Source organism: Cyprinodon variegatus, unplaced genomic scaffold (assembly GCF_000732505.1).
Source record: "Cyprinodon variegatus isolate N-32 unplaced genomic scaffold, C_variegatus-1.0 Scaffold157, whole genome shotgun sequence".
In the NCBI taxonomy this organism is placed as follows: domain Eukaryota; kingdom Metazoa; phylum Chordata; class Actinopteri; order Cyprinodontiformes; family Cyprinodontidae; genus Cyprinodon; species Cyprinodon variegatus.
In genome coordinates, this window is record NW_015150610.1 from 23170 (window position 1) to 42080 (window position 18911).

Sequence of the window (18911 nt, forward strand, 5' to 3'; positions counted from 1 at the left end):
AAACAAAGAACATTTCAGTTTTTTGTTTTTAGTTTTTTTCTATTTTTTTTTTTTTCTATAAAATTCAATGTATAACACAGATGCATAAAAACCTGAATTTTATTTCAGTGTTAAATTCTGTTTAAAGTAACAGATAATAATTAAAAATGTCTCCGGACATTTACAAGTTGATGATGTTTTACATTAATAACCATAGTAATTCAAACAAATAATATAAAAAGTCAACATAAATAATTTGAAATAAATGAGCACAATTATGTTATATTGCAAAAGGTTTATTAAAATTTTTATTTACAACAAACAAGAGCAGGACCAGCCTTTGAACTTGTAAAAAATGCCCATTACATTAAATAACGTAAGTATATATTATTTTCATTTTATAAAATGTATGCATAATCTATATATTTAGAGACACACACAAATATATGTGTATATATATATATATACACTTTAGAAAATCAATTTAATTTTACATACACATCAGACCTTGTCAGTTGCTATTTACCTACAGTAACAGCTACACAATAAATACAATATATGAATGTTTTCAGCTGCTAGTTGAATCCAAGTGGTGATATTATAGGACCCGTAGGTCAACACTGCTTTCACAGTGTCAAATTATCAGATCTCCTGTTATTTGAACCTGCTCATTGGGAGATATTATAATATAGAATACTATTAAATGTATGTGTGTAGAAATTGTCACAGAAAAGATGTCCTACTTTAAGAACCTAGTGAACCTAAATCAGAAACAATCCTTAATTAGTAAGCAAATTGAAGTTTAGCCCAACTCTTTGGTGACATCTATTGAAGGATTACACTGCTACTGTACAACCAAACCTGGTACATCCACACATGTTTATATTCACATAATATTTTAAAAAATAGCTACCAGATTTTCCTTTTATGAGAATGCAATGGCCTGAAGATTATTTAAAGTGTGCTGGGGTTTCATTTTTGAGGATACATCAGTCCCTTTGTGTATTCAGTAAGCCCAGTTTCCTTGGCAATCCAGTTGTTATAGTTGGTCACTTTTGTGTAAACGCCTGGCTTGTTCTCACTGGCACATCCGTCACCCCAGCTCACAACCCCAAAGAGAAACATGCGACCCGACACTTCACACACAAGTGGACCCCCAGAGTCTCCCTGCAAACAGACAGTAAATCAATCAGGCATGTAAAATCTGCCCCTTCATTGAATTTAAAAATCATACAAAAACATATATAATTTAATAATATCTCTATGTCTGGAGAGCTACAACAGAGAGAAATCTAAACAAATCAATAAATACATTTGCTTTTGTTTGTGGGCATCAGAAATTCTACAGATTTGAAAAAAAAAAAATACAATTTCTGATTTCTGCTTCCCGGACTTTGCATCGCAGAAATGTTTCAGTTTAACCATATGCTTACTTTGCAGGCGTCTTCGCTCCAGTCAGGGCTTGCAGCACAGATCATGTTGTCAGTGAGTAAAGCTTTATAGGACTCGTCACGTTTGCAGTCGGTGGAAGAGAGTAGATTCACATTAGCCTTTTTTAGACGGTTGGAATAGGATGAAAAACCTGCAGACCAAATAGCATTAGGTGTGAGGGCAGCTGAAATAGATGCATCACCAATATGTCAATTTAATATAGCCTTCTTACCAAATCTTTCCTTCCCAAATCCTGCAATGCTACATGGGAATCCAGGAGGAAGGTAAGTTTTTAACGGAGGCAGGCAAACTGTCCGAACCGAATCTGTCTTGAATGCACCTTGGCCCTTTTTGTTGGAGATTTTCAGCAGTGCTGTAATGTAAAGATCAGGTAACAGCTCTGCACACAAAGGGCTTTTTTTTAAACTTATGTCATCTCTACAGGCCTTGCAAAAGTATCCGTCTTAATTAGATGTTTTCACATTGTGTCAACTAAAATTCCCAAACTAATATGTGTTTCATGTGTTTCACCAACACAAAGCATAAAGTGGAAGAAAAACTATAAGTGATTTTGTTGTTTGTTCCTGTAAAGATGTAAAAAAAAAAAAAAAAAAAACGGGGCATTCATCCGCCCTCTTTACTCCAATACTCCTAAATCAGATTCCACTACTGCTACTAATTATCTTCAATTTGTGAATGTAAGATCTCTGGGCAAGCTAATATCAGCTCCTCGTTGTCACCTTCCAATCTGTCTAATTTTGAGCTATTTGGTAAAGAAGACTGTGCAAAAATGAAACTTTCTAGATATCTACATTTGGTGACAGCTGTAGTTTCTCTAAAATGGGGAAATACAACTTTTCAATCAGGAAGGCAGAGTACAGATGTATAAAAGTGTACAACCTTTTTTTGTTTGTTAAAAAAATAAAAATAAAACAGAAAACAATAAATTCACGAATCATTTCTTCCACTATAGAATAAAGCCAGTATTGTGTTGGTTTTCCACATGAAGCTTCAATGAAATATACTGATGTATTTTTGGTTCTATTAACAATGATATAACTGAATAGGTGTGAATACTATTAAGTATTGTAAGAAAGAAACGCTCATACACACCCATATCATTGTTGAAGTTCTGCTCATTGTATTTGTGGTGGATGATGAGTTTCTCAACAGTGAATACTTGCTCCCTCTCAGGATCTGTTTCCTTGATTTCGGTCTTTCCTAGGTACACTGACAGATCCTGGAGACGGGTTTTGTTCCTTAACAGAAAGCAAAGCCAAATGGTAAAAACCCCCATATATGCGTAGAAGCGTGTCATTTGAATGTTGTTTAGGTGTGATAAATAGAGGAAGAGGAGAGGGCTGGTTTTCTCACCCATCAACGAAGCAGTGTGCAGCTGTGAGGACCCAGTTGGGTGAGATGAGAGAACCACCGCAGAGGAACTTCCTTTGATAGATTGCAGCAATCCATGGGTGCGACTCAATGGGTATGAAAGATCCTCCAACAATTTTATTCATCCTCTGTGCGGACCGCTCCCCGCATGTCCATTCTGGAGGGATGAGACTGTGTAAATAACGGATGCATATAATCACCTGATGCAACTAACATATTAGAGGTTTTCAGAAACAAACCTGTATCTACAGGCCGGGTAGGTGTTGTTGTTGGATTTACTGTTGGTTTAAAACCTTATTAGAGGAAAAAACAGGCACAATTAGAGAAATGTCAATCCAGTGCACAAAAACATACAGGAGAGAAGATACAAATCTTACATTTTGGAATATCACAGAACTCTCTAACGATCCGGTCTCCTTTTCTAACATAACACCATGGCTTCAAATTATTGTTAGGATTCCTAGAATTGAAATGCAAAAGCACAGAAAATCAGTCTTTTCCTTCAACCCTGTTAAAGCCTTAAATTTGAAACACGGTGTACCTGCAGTAGTTATGGTTTTCAGTTGAAAGCCAGGATTTTCTAGCCTTACTCCAACTGAGACACCTGCGACCATTAGATGATCTAGAAACAGTTCCCCTGTAGCTGCGCCCTTTTCCGTACAGACACTCTAAAACCAAAGCACACAAAATAACATTTCATGGTTATGGATATAAAACATTAACATATGACTGAATCCTATTTTTTAAGGGCTATCCCTGCCACTATACTCCCCCTCTTATATCCTTTGGCATCTTATTCAGGAAGTGTATAAACTATTCCACAAAAAAATGCTCCTTCTGCATCTCCAACCTTAGCAGTTAAAAAAAGCTTCCATTTCCATGTGTTCTATCAGAAATAATCAACACTAAACCCAATATTGATTCCATTAGTTCTCTTACACACTCACAGAAGAACACATAGGCCAAATGTAACCTATTGACCAATTAATTCATCTGAAAGTAATGATACTATTAAAATTGGCTATATGCTAAAAAGAAAGACTCTACTTAGATAGCTGCCCCCCCCCAAAAAAAAGCTGACATCAATGCTAATCTTTTTATTTAAATTTGGACAATACTGATGATTAATCTCAATGCAAATATACTTAGGAATTCCACAAACATGACTCACACAGTATTGTCTATGCCCTATTCTATAAAAACAAATGGGACATCCTGCGTCTTGGAAACGCAGGATTAAAAATGACAAACTGAGACTGAAAAGTGATTCAGTCAGAGTAGCTTACCCTTATTGTTTAAAAACTTCAGAGAAAACACCTGAAAGGAGAAGAGACAAGGTTTAACATTTTTCACTCAAACTGTTGTGATCTTCAGTGAAAATGTAAAGCTTTATCCACACACTGCTCACCATGTTGACACTGAGCGCTGCACAGATGGAGAAGATGATTAAGAGTTTCATCATAACTTCTGCTTTTACTTCTGCTAATCAGAGATATATTTGTCTGGGAAAAGAAGAAGATACAGAAATAGAGCTTTGCATCAGAAGCTGAACGTAAAGTAAACCTCCCATGGCCCAAATATGGAGATTATCATGAAGCATGTTGTGAGAAGTGGTTTCTCACTCTGGTGGAACAGACAAATGTGTAAAAACCTTCCCACAACTGTCAGTTTTATCTTTCTTACTTCTTGGTTTCAGACTTACAAGAAAAGCTTAGACTGCCCAGCCACAACTAGTCCAGAATGTAAAGCATTGTAATCATTCTGTAGCATGTTAATCTATTTATTTATTTATTTATCCAGTCTAATATGGTGCAAACAGCTCTCAGATGATGTTTATATCATCTGTTCTGTACTGTAAACATTGCCTCTATCTGTACACTTAGTTCATATCAATGTAGGTTAGTAGATTACAGCTTTGCATGCTTCGCACCAAATTAGTTCAGGAATATGCACATATCAAATATTTTACTCCTACATGTCCTAGATATACATTGTTGATAAAATAATAACAACTAGTTGCACAAATTTACTTGCTGGAAAGACATCTGACATTTCACAGAATTGTTAACAGGGGGATTCACAGATCTGCTCACCCTTTTAGGACGACTCCTTTCTCTTTTCAGTAATGTGATGCTGAGTCGTGTGACAAGCTGAACTAAACTCTTGCCTGCTTGATTCCTGGTTACGGTGTTGCTGCAGTGCTGATCTTCCTTCAGTCCCTTCCCATTTAAATAATGTGGTGTTAAGTAGGAGGTCCTTAGGAGACCACATGAAAACATTACTGACATCCAGCTGATGAGGAAATCAGACAATTTGTCATATCATATGACTCATTCTGAGAAAAAAAAAAAACCCTTCCCTCTTAAAAAGCAGCATTTGAAGAACTATATCCAAAATAGGCAATGTGGTCAAGGAACGGATCTGATAGAGTTACAGACAGGCTTACCTATGATAATGTTTGACAGGAAGCTATAACTTTAAACTGTACAATGCGCATAGATTTTTTATAAAATTGCTTAAATAAGTTTAACCATCAGGTCACTTCACTAGACTAAAGGCATATCAATTATTCATTATTTATTAATAATTTCTGTCAAATGTTTGCTGAAAATCTTTATTGTATCAACTTTATAGATAAGAACTTTGCATGGAAATGTGTTTCACAATAAATACACAAACTGGTTAAACTGACTTTGTCAAATTATCTGCAAAAGACATATTAATTTCATTTTGTTTGTTTTTTCAGCCAAATTTGCACATTTACCCACAGCTAATACACAGTCAGCCAGGTTTTCTACCTATGATATGATTGACCTTTTGCTTTGATTTTTAACACAGTAATTGTCTTCTTCCTTATACTTATTCCTTTTTGAAAATCTGTTCTGAGTTTCCTCTTGTTGTTTAATAATGTCAATTTAACTAAATTGTTGGTTGATATTAATTAAGCAAATAGATTTCTAAATTGTGCATTCCCTCTAAAGTTGTTGTTAGAGGATTGCTCACACTAAACATGGATATCACCAAAGATTTTTTTACTGATCTGTTTAACATTGTGGAATGGATTATACAACAAACAACTGATTTTTAAGTTGCAGAAATTGAAAGTTGCTGAATCTTCTGCTTTAAAACCGACACCTTTAAGGGAAATATGAGTGAACATAAGAGACTGAGCTTGGGCTGCTTGGCATCAGTGAAGAGAAAAATGTTTGGAGGAAGTGAATTAAAAATATCAGAAATCTGCACCTGTCAAGCATGGTGGTAGCAGCATCATACTGAGGGTCTGTTGTCTGTGGTACTGGTTCATCTCAAAAGGTGAAAGGGATGAACTGCCAGGTGCTTGGAAGATGGAAACAGAGAATGAACAACTGAAAGACAACCTAAACAAATTATAGACACTTACACCAAAGTCCTTTGATTTGTTTTTATCTTTGAGTGCATCAATAATCAATGATTCTCTGTTATAGGAATCACATAACAGTTTTACCTTGTAGAAAGAATGCTCTGTGGGTTCAGGTCTTTGCATTGCTATGCATACGGTAAATTCTTTTCATATAAGTTACCACAAGTTTCTCATGAAACCCAGAATCAGGCTATTTAAGGGAGGTTAACCGGAAACTCTTAGGTACTTCAGAAATGACTGTGTGCATGTCCTAATCTGTCCATTTGCAGTGCAAAACCACATATACTGATAAACAATTTGTTCTAGACTTAGCAACCACATAGAAACCAAGCCAGCTAATATCACAATAAAAAGCAGTTTTCTCTGCTGAAGATGGACAGGTAAAAATTTTGTTCATAAAAACAAGTATATATGGCCCAGAAAGACACCACAGTGATGTTAGACTCTGGCCCTGAGGTGTTAATGTGTGCTGCTTATATTGGTCCTCGGGCAGACATTAATCTTTAATACAACTTCCTCTAAAACAATAGCCATTGTTATTTTTTAAAGGGGAATTCCTGGGTAAAAATCTCTCACATCTGACTTCATTAATGGCTGATGCATGTGTTACTCATACTTCCTATGCTTTGATTCTAATAGTAATTTTTTTTTCTTTGTAGAAGGGTGTGGTTGAGAAATGTATATTTGAAAAAGCTGAATAACATGTCCTGTGCTATTGAGTTCAGCCTAAAGTAGCATTCAGGTAAGAAAATCCCTTGGATATAAATATTTTGTGAAAACAAATCAAATAAATAACAAAATTACTTCATCCATGTAATCATTGAGTATTTGTAGTGATGACAGCTGCCAGCCAACGTGCTCCATAGATTTGGGAAAAGAGTCATATCATCCAGACATGTTATTTATTAAATTCAACTTTAAAGCCTCTGATTCACTGGTAAATTCCCCCAGATTTTCTGATTGCAATACCTATTGCAGCTTTAAGGCTGTGAGAGGAGGTGTAAACAATTTTCAGTTTTGTCCTGCTGTAGATAGGACAAAGCCAACAGCTACTTTGTCTAAACCAGTATACAGAGAACCACCAATCCCAACGACAAAGTCATCAATCTATGAAGAGGAATAAACAAAATGGTAGCCCTTTGCAGCATTGTCCAGTGAGTTTAATTTTGGTCTCATCTGACCAGACTATATTCTCCCAGTATTTCACGTGTCTAAATGTTGTGCAGCAAACTTTAAACCAGCTTTGACACACTTTTTTTCAGTAATGGAGTCTTGCAAGGTGAGCTTGCATACAGCAAATGGTTGGTTGCATTACTTATTGTTTTCTTTGAAACAATTGCACCTGCTAAATCCAGGTCTTTCTGAATTTCTACACAAGTGGTCTATGGCCCTTGGACAACTGTTTTGCTAATTCTTTTCACTCTGTCAGAAATCTTGCAAGGAGCACCTGGTTGGTTTATGGTGAAATTATGTGTCAAAAGCCTCAGAATGTAGGACCCAGTATTGAGACGAGACAGACAGTGGGAACATTCAACGTTTTTGTTAACTCAAACAAACAGTCACAGAGCTGTGGATCTGCAGATCTGAAGCGGCTGCAGGAGGAGACTGACACTCTGAGGGAGAGTGTCAGTGACGAGGGAGAAACACAGGTAAGTGACCACGATAATCTGACAAAAGGTGATTATCCATGTGAGTCACTTTCCTGGTTTAACAGTTCAGTCCATCTTCTCCAAGCAAGGAAGGATCCAGCCGATGGACCGTTTAATGCAGGGGTGTCAAACTGGTTCCAGAAAGGGCCGTGTGGCTGCAGGTCTTCTTTCCAACCAAGCAATAGCACACCAGACTCCAGTCATCTCATCAAGTCATCATGTTCAGATTGGACTCACTTGATGAGATGACTGGAGTCTGGTGTGCTATTGCTTGGTTGGAAAGAAGACCTGCAGCCACACGGCCCTTTCTGGAACCAGTTTGACACCTGTGGATAACGAGACGCAGCAGAAGCCGCTCAGAGGGTCCCAGATTCAGATGCCCCAGTTAGCAGGCAGGATTCCGAGCCATGTCAGGCAAAGCTCAGAACAGGATGGTTCTGAGATCCAGAAGTCCGTAAACAGGCCAGGGGTTCTGGTCAGAACAGGAACAGATAAATCCAAGGCTCTACAGAGCGTTCAAGCAGGTTCAGAGATCCATGAGTCCAACAGACAGCTCAGGCAGATAGGCTTGAATGCAAAACAGGCAGGTTCAGTAGTTGAGAGGCAGAAACATGACACAACACCAGGAAAAATTTAAACCATCCCCCTCCACTGAGCCCAAACAGGAACAAAGCACACTCAGCGGACAAGAGCCAGATGAACAGCGAAATCAAACTCAAACTCAACAAACAAACGAACAAACATCATACAATGATCTGGCCCAGATTGCTGTGCTGAACCGTATATAAGCAGCAGGCAGAGGTGGATAAGAAGTGTGGTGATTAGCACTGGGCAGACTTAGGCAGGTGAGTGAAATTAAAAATCAGGTCAGCTATCAGGGCATCGATCATGACATTATACATGACTTCGAATTCAGGGGCTGCATCCTCCGAAGGCCAGATTCGTAGGCCGATTACTTCATAGCTTGACACCAAGGTTTTTTCGGATTCAAAGACTCCTCATTATAAGGCCGACCAATGCATCATTCTTTTTGCACGATTTGAAGGACAGGTCCGGTGTATCCTACGTAGACTTGGATATCCCTGGATTCATCACGACGCCAAGCAAGCCAGCAGCTCCGTAAACAGAGGAAAAAAGTACTTAGCACTCAACAGTGGTGAATGTTGGGGGGCTAGGGCTGTTTGAATTCACAGCCAAAATTCTTCTGGTCTCATTATTTTCATGGACTTCGAAGGACCCAGTCTAGCTTGGACTTCCGGAGTATGGACTGGACAGTGCTCACTGGAACATTTAGAAAATTTAGAAATCCTTCTGTAACCAATGCCATCATTAAGGTTGCGGAGGTCTTGAGAAAGCTCTTTACTTTTACCCATCATGAGATGTTTCTTGTGTTATGCCAGATACACCTTTTTATAGGCCATCATTTGGGAATGAACCAGTTTATATTAATTTGCACTGACAAATGGCAGGATTGCTTTCTTACTGAGAGATTTTGGCTGGTGTCTTGGCTTTCCCGTACCTTTCTGCAACTCCTTTTCTTCACATGTTCAATACTTTTTCCCTGTGCACTTTTTCTCCACTATTACATATAACTTAATTTCTGGACATCTATGGTTTTATTTCTTTGTATGTGTGGATTGCATGGATTGCTACTGACCACTGGTGAAAATTTCATATAAAAAAAACCTCTTGAAATATATTTATATAAAAATCGTGCTGTGTTCAATACTTATTTCACTCGCTGTAGCAACTCTCAGTAATTGGAGCTGCCGCAGGTGTAACCACTCAGCCCTGATTGCCTATGCAGCAGAAGGAGCAGGTAATGGCATCTTTGTACTTCATTCAGCAGATTTTCAGGGAGAACCAGACAGGAATTATTAAAACCATATTCATATTCTATAGCACTGATGTGAAAATCTGAGGTTTGGGATGAGTGGGAATAATCCGAAGTTTGTGGGTTTGATTCCACCTCCCCCTTTTATATCTGAGCTGAATGTGGCTATTGTGTGAAGGGAATTGAGTGGTCAGTAAGACCAGAAAAGCACTATATGAATTCAGTCAATTAGCTATTTGATTCTTATAATTAATGAATATATATGAAAATGAAAAAGTGTGTGACATGATAGCTTTACAGTCAAGATTTATATCTTGATCAGTGTCTTTGACACTACTGTTTGTAAAGAATGGGATGAAAATGAATCTATTTGCTGAGTACTGTATATTACCCAAAGGAACAAAGCACCGCACTTAGTCCTGTAAGAATTGGGGAAAATCCTTGGGGAAAAAATGAGGGGGAGAACTGTAACTGTGTGATTTAACTAAAAGAAATCTCCCTGCTAAGCGGACCAGGAATCTGCTTTCCATGTGGCTCCTTCATGTTTGCCAATTGCCAGAAGGATTCCCGGGTACTTATAGAGTAGCTGTCTTCAAGATCTGCTATTATCCCTTCTGGACAATTGGGTGGTTTCCCACAGCCTCAAGTAGTTTGGAATGAAGGCTCTCAGAGTGCTGTTCACCTTGTCATAGGCTGACTCATAAGCAAAGTGTTTTGCCAAAGGCACAATGACTGAGAAGGATGTTACAGGTGTTTGAACCAGCAACCCTCTGGACTGCAGGATAAACTCTCTCATCCTATGCCACTGTTGCCCCACTCCTGAAACAAAACAGAGGGATAATCAAAAGCACAAAAATAACCTGCCCAGCTGGGGCACTTTTTGTTTTTTTGTTTTTTACAGAACAAAACGATAGCAACTTAGAAGAAGACAGAAAGCTGGAAACCATTGTAGGTGATGAATCAGGTTCTATGAGGCAATACATTCCCCATCCATTTCCCCTTTTTTTATTTTAAATGTGCATATGGAATATGCCAAATGGCATAAGCTCTACTTCTATTTTAATCCAATGTGCAATTAAATGTAATAAAACCCAGAGCTCTAGAAAGTTAAAAAAGTTATTTTAAAAGGTAATTCAGTACAAAGACAATGCAACTCTTTCAACTCATTCAAAGGAGTGAACAAGAAAAATAAATAAAATGGAGAAAGCACATTTCTACGGAGGCATATTGCATTCACCAAAGAAAAAAAATATCAGACAGCTTATCTTGTAATCTTGAGATAATTTCTCATAATTACAAGATACAATGTCATAATTACGAGATACTGATCTGGTAACTACAAGATATGCCCGTCAGATTACTTTTCTTTGGTAAATGCAATGCGGTTTGGTAAAAAGCTGTCGCACACTAGAGTAAGGAATATACAGAGGGGTAAGTAAGTATTGAACATGCCACCATTTTTCTCAGTAAACATATTTCTAGAGGTGCTATTGACATGACCTTTTAGACAGATGTTTGTAAGAATCCATACAATTCACACATACAAAAAAATCAAAACATGAAGTTGATGTAATACAGTGAAATGAAACAGGGAAGAAAGTGTTGAACACACTTACTGAAATGTATTTAAAAGTTTGTACAAAAGCTTGTTGGCAATGACAGCTTCACGGTGCCTTCTCTTTGGAGAAATTAGTGCCATGCATTGCACAGCTGTAATTTTGGCCCATTCTTTCTCACAAAAAGTCTTCAAATCTTAAAGGTTTCATGGGCCTCTTCTATGAACTCTTAACCTTATTTATTTCCATAGATTTGCTGGATTCAAGTCAGGTGATTGGCTGGGCCATTCCAGCAGCATTATTTTCTCTCTCTGAAACAAATTAATAATTTATTTGGCTGTATGTTTGGGTCTTTGCCTTTTTGAAATGTCCATGCACGTTCCATCTTCCTCATCCTGGTAGATGGCAGCAGATTCTCAGATCTCTGAGTGAGAGTGTCAGTGATGAGGGAGAAACACAGGTAAGTGACCACGATAATCTGACAAAAGGTGATTATCCATGTGAGTCACTTACCTGGTTTAACAATTCAGTCCATCTTCTCCAAGCAAGGAAGGATCCAGCCGATGGATTGTTTAATGAGATGCAGCGGAAGCCGCTCAGAGTGTCCCAGATTCAGATGCCCCAGCTGGCAGGCAGGAGTCAGGCACAGCTCAGAACAGGATGGTTGTGAGATCAAGGAGTCCGCAAACCGGGGAGGGGTTCCGGTTTGAACAGGAACAGATAAATCCAAGGCTCCACAGAGCGTTCAAGCAGGTTCATGGCTCCATGAGTGCAACAGACAGCTCAGGTAGACAGGCTCGAATGCAGAACAGGCAGGCTCCGTATTTGAGAGGCAGAAACATGACACAACACCAGGGAAAACTGGGTAAATTTAAACCATCCCCCTCCACTGAGCCCAAACAGGAACAAAGCACGCTCAACGGACAAGAGCCAGGACATAATCTGAAAACACCAATACAAGGCCAACAACCCTATCTCACCACTGGCCTCAGAAAACAAAAACATGAACAGCGAAATCAAACTCAAACTCAACAAACAAACGAACAAACATCATACAATGATCTGGCCCAGATAGCTGTGCTGAACCGTATATAAGCAGCAGGCGCCGGTGGATAAGAAGTGTGGTGATTAGTAACTGGGCAGATTTAGGCAGGTGAGTGAAATGAACAATCAAGTCTGCTATCAGGGCATCGATCATGACATTATACATGACTTCGAATTCAGGGGCTGCATCCTCAGAAGGACAGATTTGTAGGATAATTTAAGATAATTCCAACGAGAGGAGACGTATATTTCTACTCCAAATTGAGGATGTATTAGCGCCCCCACGTCAGTGCATGTCACTGCATGAACTGCAGGTAAACTAACGCGCAGCTATCAACTGAGTTGGATGGGACACTGTGCGGCCGCGACACATTTTTAGTTCTGGTAACGTTTCTTACCTGTCAATTTTATTATTTTCCCAGTGAAACCACATGATTTATAGGCTACTAACTGAAAATTACTGCATTGGTTTGTAGATGATATCAGGAAATTCCTCACACGAAGCAGAGACAGGGAAGCAGTAAAACAAGATGAGAGAGAGGGAGGTAAGGTCCCTTGATGAATTAGTGATTTAAGCTAACCAGTTACATTAGGAACGTTATAAGCAATATGATAGATATTTACATAATTATAGATTTACGTCTTTTAATGTTTGCTGTTGAGAATGAGAATGAAGGTGCTGGAGTAGGAAAGGGAGGAGGAGGAGGAGGCGAGACTGACAGGCAAGAGACAGGTGAAAGACAGGAGAGAGACAGGACCATGAAGGTGATGAGGATGCAACAACCAGCGTCCACAAACAAGAAGGGGACATTAGTGACTTAGGGGGAAAGCATGATGGTCCTAGACAAGTTAAGTTGTCCCACTATCCCCAAGACAAATTTGAAGTAAAAAAACGTTCATTTAATTCAAAATGGTTTGAAAGCTTTTTATGATTGAAAAAGAAAGCCTTGTCATCAAGGATATGCAGTGTGTTTTCAACTTGCTTGATAACATCATATTCCCAACACTAACGCAGGTCATCCAGATCTCCCTCACAATCCCAGTCTACAGCTGGAGTTGTGAAAGGTCATTCAGTGTGTTGAGAAGGCTCCACACTTGGCTGAGTTGCACAATGGGACAAGACAGGCTCCATCATCTTGCTATTTTATCAGTTGAAAAGGAAGAACTTTCTAAGCTGAGTCACGAGTGATTGACCGCTTTGCAAAAGTGAAAAATAGGAGGTACACTTTAATGCTCAAAAAATAAAAGAAAAACTTAGTTCAGGTTGAGTTAAACTTTCCACCAAACTAAAACCCTGAAACCTAGGAATTAATGATAACTTCAGAATCTGTATAAGGAAACTTTTTATTTGTCAAAGTTGGTGATGTCTTATTTTTTATAGCTGCAATGTTGAAAATGTTCATGTTTGTTAAAACAAATATGCTCTTACACTCATTAATATCTCAACTGGTAATATTGGTAGAAATGTATCAGGGTGGGGCAGTGTGCTTGTCTGTATTTGTGTATGAAGGAGGGGCACATGCGATAGGGGGCCAGTACCCCAGTAAAGCTTTGTGCCTAGCAACGCCCCTGGATACAAATAAGAAATCTCACTCACTTTAACATTTTTGATTTAGATAAATTGTTAATGTTTTATCTTTTAGTCAGTAAAGTCACAGTGGCACTTAATAATAATAATGCTGAAGTAAAGTGAAGTAAAACTGACTGAATCACGTTAATTTCTGAGGCTGTACTGATTCAAAATGTGCATCGTGTCGCCATCTAGTGGCCGTACCAAACTTGGGAAGCTCGTCTTGCCAGGGACCTTCCAACTTTTATAGTAACAAAATAAAAAAGTAGTTATCCTCTTAGCATTTATACAACATTAACTATTTTTTATGTAATATTTATTTGGTTTGTAGCAACAGATAATAGAGAAAAAATAATAAACCTACTAAAACAAAACCTGGCGGTCACGTTTCTGCCGCTACAGAAAAGTGCGCATGCGCAGAAGTCCAGCCCATACTTTCACTTTAGCGCTGACGTTGAAGTGCGTGAAGTCACCCGTTGTGGATTCCCACCAAAAACAACAACAGACGAGCCGCACAAACTTTTCCTTTACAGTCATGATAATTTGGTGAAGATACAATTTAGCCGGGATTCGGTCTGCTAAAGCAAAGCCTGATCTGAACAGGCTGACAGGCTTCTCTCACTGTGAGGAGAAAATGTCCTGAAAGGAACAACAAACGCTTTTATGTCAACCGTCGACTCTGACTTCGGGGGAAGGTGAGTTTATCAGGAGCTAGAAGTTACCTTTAAAGCAAATGTTAGTTGTAAATAATAAATATATAACCCCAGTGAAACCAAGGTAATAAGTTTGTCTAACTTGTGTTTTGGAAATGCCACTAAAAATAAAGCATAACGCATTAATTATCTTATTTACACGTGGAGCAGGGTTTTAGCAAACCCATAGACCACTTCCCTCCCATTATAACGGAATAAAGCCTTAGATTATTTTCAGGGCTGGCAGTAAAATACATGGTTATAATGTCATACATTATATCAGAGGTCGACGTGTATTTAAAGAAACAATACAGTATATATATATATATATATATATATATTGTATATATATATATATACCTGTTTGACCTCTCTTCTCTGGTTAATTTGTCATTTGTGTTGAAGACTATCTCAAAATATAAGTCATTTTATTAGAATTTTAAACAATGTTAAAGTGTTAATTCATATTTCCAAAAAGAGAGGAAAACTTTTCAAGATTAGATATTTTATGCGTCAAATCTTCAAAAATCTCTGAGTTTTTTGAAGAACTAAAAAATCTAGGGTCTATGTTTCTGGTCTTACAATAAAGTTATTGGAACAACAATGACATTTTTTTTTTTTTTATAACTTCTAATTTCCACTCTTTTGTTAGATATTTGATTTATTTTTACTCAGAAACACAGATCTGCATTGATGACTGAAAGACATCTTCTGCCTCCATTTACTACAGTGTGATGAATTCATGTTAATGTGTATTTAAAGACATTTCAATTAGTGAAAGATGGCATGGGTAGAATATTAAAAGAAAAAGTCTAATCAACCAAAACTTTCTCCACCCGCATGCATTACCTCCACAGACCCCCTGTTGAAGACCTCTGCCATATAATGTCACAGTGATTAATATAAATACATTTTTAGAACTAAAATGTTGGCCTTCTAAAAGCAAAAGCAGTAAATGCACTACATATTTGGTTAAGGCTCATATTTAGAACTGAACTGAATAAAACATGTACAACAAAATAAAAATCTGTCCCCATGCAATGCTCCTGAGTGCATCTAAGAATAAATTAGGACAGATTTACACACATATTACAGAATTATCGATTTCTTTTTGATTCAGTTGTTAGAATCAATGTTTCTATTAAAGTTTATGTTTTTATTATTTAGAATTATCATAGAAACTCTGAGTCATGACCATCAAGCTTTGTGTAGTTAATTTATGAAATCAGCTTTTTGAATTAAAGTATCAAAGTAGTGAAACTAATCTACCTCTAGGTTACTGCAGGGTATCTGTAGTGGAACATTTTCAAAGACTAAAGCATTAAGTCAGAATTATATTATATTCCCACTATATTCAGGACTGGCGATAGTTTATGTGGTTTGAACTTTTTTTTTTAAAGCTGAATCATTTGCACACAATGGAGAGGCCTGCACCAAAAAGGAGCCAGCTGTGCGTCGCCTGGACAATGAAGGAAAAACTCGGGGTTGGAGGCTTTGGGCACGTCTACCTGTACCAGCACAATGTAAGTCCACCTGTAACCCTGGAGAAGATCAAGTACAGACTGATGTTTCTCAAATCTTTCCTTCCTCGTTTGCTCTCGGAGCAGGAGACGAGTGAGAAGATTGCTGTGAAACTTTGCCGCCTGGACCTGAGTCAGAAGAATAAAGAGCGCTGGAGCAGGGAAATTCAGATCATGAGGAAGTAAGTGTTTTATTGTGCAATTGCATCTGTAAAATATCATGTTAATATTTTACACTGAAGATTTTGAACTTGCCAATGGAATGTAGCTTTTTGGTTGCATTTATTTATTTATTTTTTACAGGCTTGACCATGAAAATATTGTTCAGGCCAGAGACGTGCCAGAAGATGTGACATCCATCGCTCTCAATAACCTACCTCTGCTTGCCATGGAGTACTGCGCCAAAGGAGACCTACGCAAGGTACTGAATGAGCTTGATATGAAAACGTTAAATATGTATTTTAAACCATGGCACGTAACAGATCAAGTCATTTATTTAGGTGCTGAATAAACCAGAAAACTGTTGTGGACTGAAGGAGAGTGAAGTCCTATCGCTGCTCAATGATATTGGTAAGTTTTTCATGATCTCCCTTGACTTTGATTTTAAGCTTGCTTTAATGCATTGTATATTGATTATTTTCTACTGTAAAAACAGGCTCCGGTATCCAGTATCTCCATAAAAATAAGATCATTCACAGAGATCTAAAACCAGAGAACATAGTTCTGCAAGAGATTAATGGAAAGGTAGACAAATGTTCCTTTTCATTGATGCATTTTGTTGATGTTTTGTTATACTTGTCTTAAGTTTTGTCGTCAATGTGTTTTTCTTCTCTGCAGCTTATCCATAAAATCATAGACCTGGGATATGCAAAAGATTTGGATCAGGGAAGTCTTTGTACCTCCTTTGTGGGGACTCTTCAGTACCTGGTAAATAAGCTTTCCATCATTGTCTTATGTTTTGTTAAATTATATTTCTAGTCAGCAATCTGAAAGAAGCTTCAAACCTGCTGTGTTTGTGTGGCAGGCTCCAGAGCTGTTTGAGAGTAAGCCATACACTGTTACTGTGGACTACTGGAGCTTTGGTACAGTCATTTTTGAATGCATTTGTGGTTTTCGCCCCTTTCTGCACAACATGCAGCCAGTACAGTGGTAAGCCAATTACACAACTATCCATTTGTATGTCTTCCTGAACGTAGGATCGACTGATCCAGTTTTGTTTTAAGGCCGATGCTGAATATTTTGAAATTAGGCTAACCAATCCCCGACATGTGCTGCCAATATGATTTGGCTGACTATTGGAGTTGATATTCCTTTTTTCCCCCTCCATTTACATCGTAGAAATGACACAATTATAGCAAATGTAACACAAGTCTCAGGTTAAATAAAAAAGAAAAATCTATTAGCAAAATAAACAAAACATTCACTATGGCTGTTAATGGAGGGGAGGGGCAATGCATGCACTCCACTAGATCTCAAGGCATGGTTGCTGAATAGACTCATGAATCGGCCAACACATGCATGCATTGGCAAAACGTACATGTATTCACTGATTCAGATATGAAAAAACGCCATTATCGACCGACCAAAGAGTTTGGTACATAGGAAACTTAGATCTTCTTTTATATTTACCTTTACGATTTGTTAAGTGAAAAGTTAACCATTTCAAGAAAGAAACCAGATTTAGTTTGGGAAAGCATTTGGTGTGTTTAGCTGAGGAGGCAGACTTCTATCTAGCCAAATATCATCATCCTCACTGAGACACACAGAGTTACAGCCGAATGGCGAATGGAAGAGGATACCCAGACAGGATAAAAAAAAAAAAGGTAGGTTTAGCTGAAATTGCCACTTGTTCATTCAATGGAGGAAGAAAAAAAACACTAGCTTGGACAGTCCATCCAGCACAACTACTTTAAAACATGGCTACATACTTCGCAGGTCTACTTAGGTTTGATCCTTTAAAGGAAACATGGCAGTAGTCCTATATATGTTTCTGGTTAGTGCAGACTGACCAAGGAGGCAGCGCCATCATGTGAACTACCAACAACTCACTGATCATTTTTGCTCTCCTCCATAATGATATTGGTAGCGAATGTGCAAATTGTAAAGCTAAATTTCTGCCTCACATTTGAACTTTTAGTTGTGCTGAAGGAAAAAAATTATGATATAATAAAAAAATATAGGAACATTTAAATTCAAATGTTTGAATTTGTTTTGCCCCATTTTTTTAGATCAACTGGAGCAAAGGAAAATTTGATAATTCAAGACGTTTTCTGACTCAGAGCACAATTTATATACTTTTAGTCAAAAGTTTTAAGAGGTTTAACTAATGCTGGGCGATTAATCAATAAAAACCAATTAAGTAAATTTTTTGTTTATGCCAATTCTGTCGTTGTAAAAATGATTTTTTTTCCTTCACCCATCCACTCCTTTAGCTTCCATAGCTCAGAGTGACATCAGTTCATCACTTTCTGTTCTTAGATGTCTCCTCATAACTGATAAACTGGCTCACTGTGTGATAGCACTAGATGTAAACATTAAGTGTGCTCTCTTTTCATTGTCAGTTGTTAAACAAGTTCAGGTTTTTTATTGAATTTCATTGCCCTTTAAATGAAGGTCACCTCCCTGAAGAGATGACTGAAATCAAAGCTAGTTTTTGACATAAATATGTAATTTGTCATTTTTATTATGAAACTTAAAGCTGCAGTCTGTAACATTGAGAAGAGAGCAGACTTCGACTGAAAATTTGAAGAAAAACAGGGGGGGGCGGGATTCAGCGTGTGTGAGCTGTGATTGACACTCCATCAGACGCTCCTCTGGCTGTGATTGGTTGTTTTGACTCGTCCC

The 18911-nt window shown here is 37.9% G+C and overlaps 2 protein-coding genes across 3 annotated transcripts in view; one reads left to right on the plus strand and one right to left on the minus strand.

The window, feature by feature from the left end:
- Positions 1 to 311: 311 nt before the first annotated feature.
- On the minus strand, positions 312 to 5026 carry plau (plasminogen activator, urokinase). Its single transcript, XM_015377644.1, has 11 exons — positions 4896 to 5026; positions 4211 to 4304; positions 4089 to 4119; positions 3344 to 3470; positions 3180 to 3262; positions 3042 to 3095; positions 2785 to 2959; positions 2524 to 2669; positions 1643 to 1783; positions 1413 to 1561; positions 312 to 1146 (listed from the first exon to the last, which is right to left on the minus strand). The coding sequence occupies exons 2-11, from the start codon at positions 4262 to 4264 to the stop codon at positions 952 to 954; spliced, it is 1155 nt and encodes a 384-aa protein (XP_015233130.1). The 5' UTR covers positions 4265 to 4304; positions 4896 to 5026; the 3' UTR covers positions 312 to 951.
- A 9263-nt stretch (positions 5027 to 14289) lies between these two features.
- LOC107086576 (inhibitor of nuclear factor kappa-B kinase subunit alpha-like) overlaps positions 14290 to 18911 on the plus strand; it is an 11445-nt gene continuing 6823 nt past the window's right edge. For both annotated transcript variants that reach the window (XM_015377620.1, XM_015377621.1), the window contains exons 1-8: positions 14290 to 14550; positions 15948 to 16070; positions 16155 to 16249; positions 16371 to 16488; positions 16568 to 16637; positions 16723 to 16811; positions 16905 to 16994; positions 17092 to 17216. In XM_015377620.1, the coding sequence (XP_015233106.1) occupies positions 15966 to 16070; positions 16155 to 16249; positions 16371 to 16488; positions 16568 to 16637; positions 16723 to 16811; positions 16905 to 16994; positions 17092 to 17216 (692 nt within the window). In that variant the 5' untranslated portion in view covers positions 14290 to 14550; positions 15948 to 15965. The remainder of the gene's footprint in view (positions 14551 to 15947; positions 16071 to 16154; positions 16250 to 16370; positions 16489 to 16567; positions 16638 to 16722; positions 16812 to 16904; positions 16995 to 17091; positions 17217 to 18911) is intronic.

Bases quoted from the DNA above. Each gene is read 5' to 3' on its own strand.
- plau (XM_015377644.1), bottom strand. From the start codon at position 4,264: ATGATGAAACTCTTAATCATCTTCTCCATCTGTGCAGCGCTCAGTGTC. The intron at 2,670-2,784 runs GTGAGAAAACCA...CTTTCTGTTAAG, and splicing joins GCACACTGCTTCGTTGATGG to GAACAAAACCCGTCTCCAGG. The intron at 1,147-1,412 runs GTAAGCATATGG...GTCTGTTTGCAG, and splicing joins GGAGCGAAGACGCCTGCAAA to GGAGACTCTGGGGGTCCACT.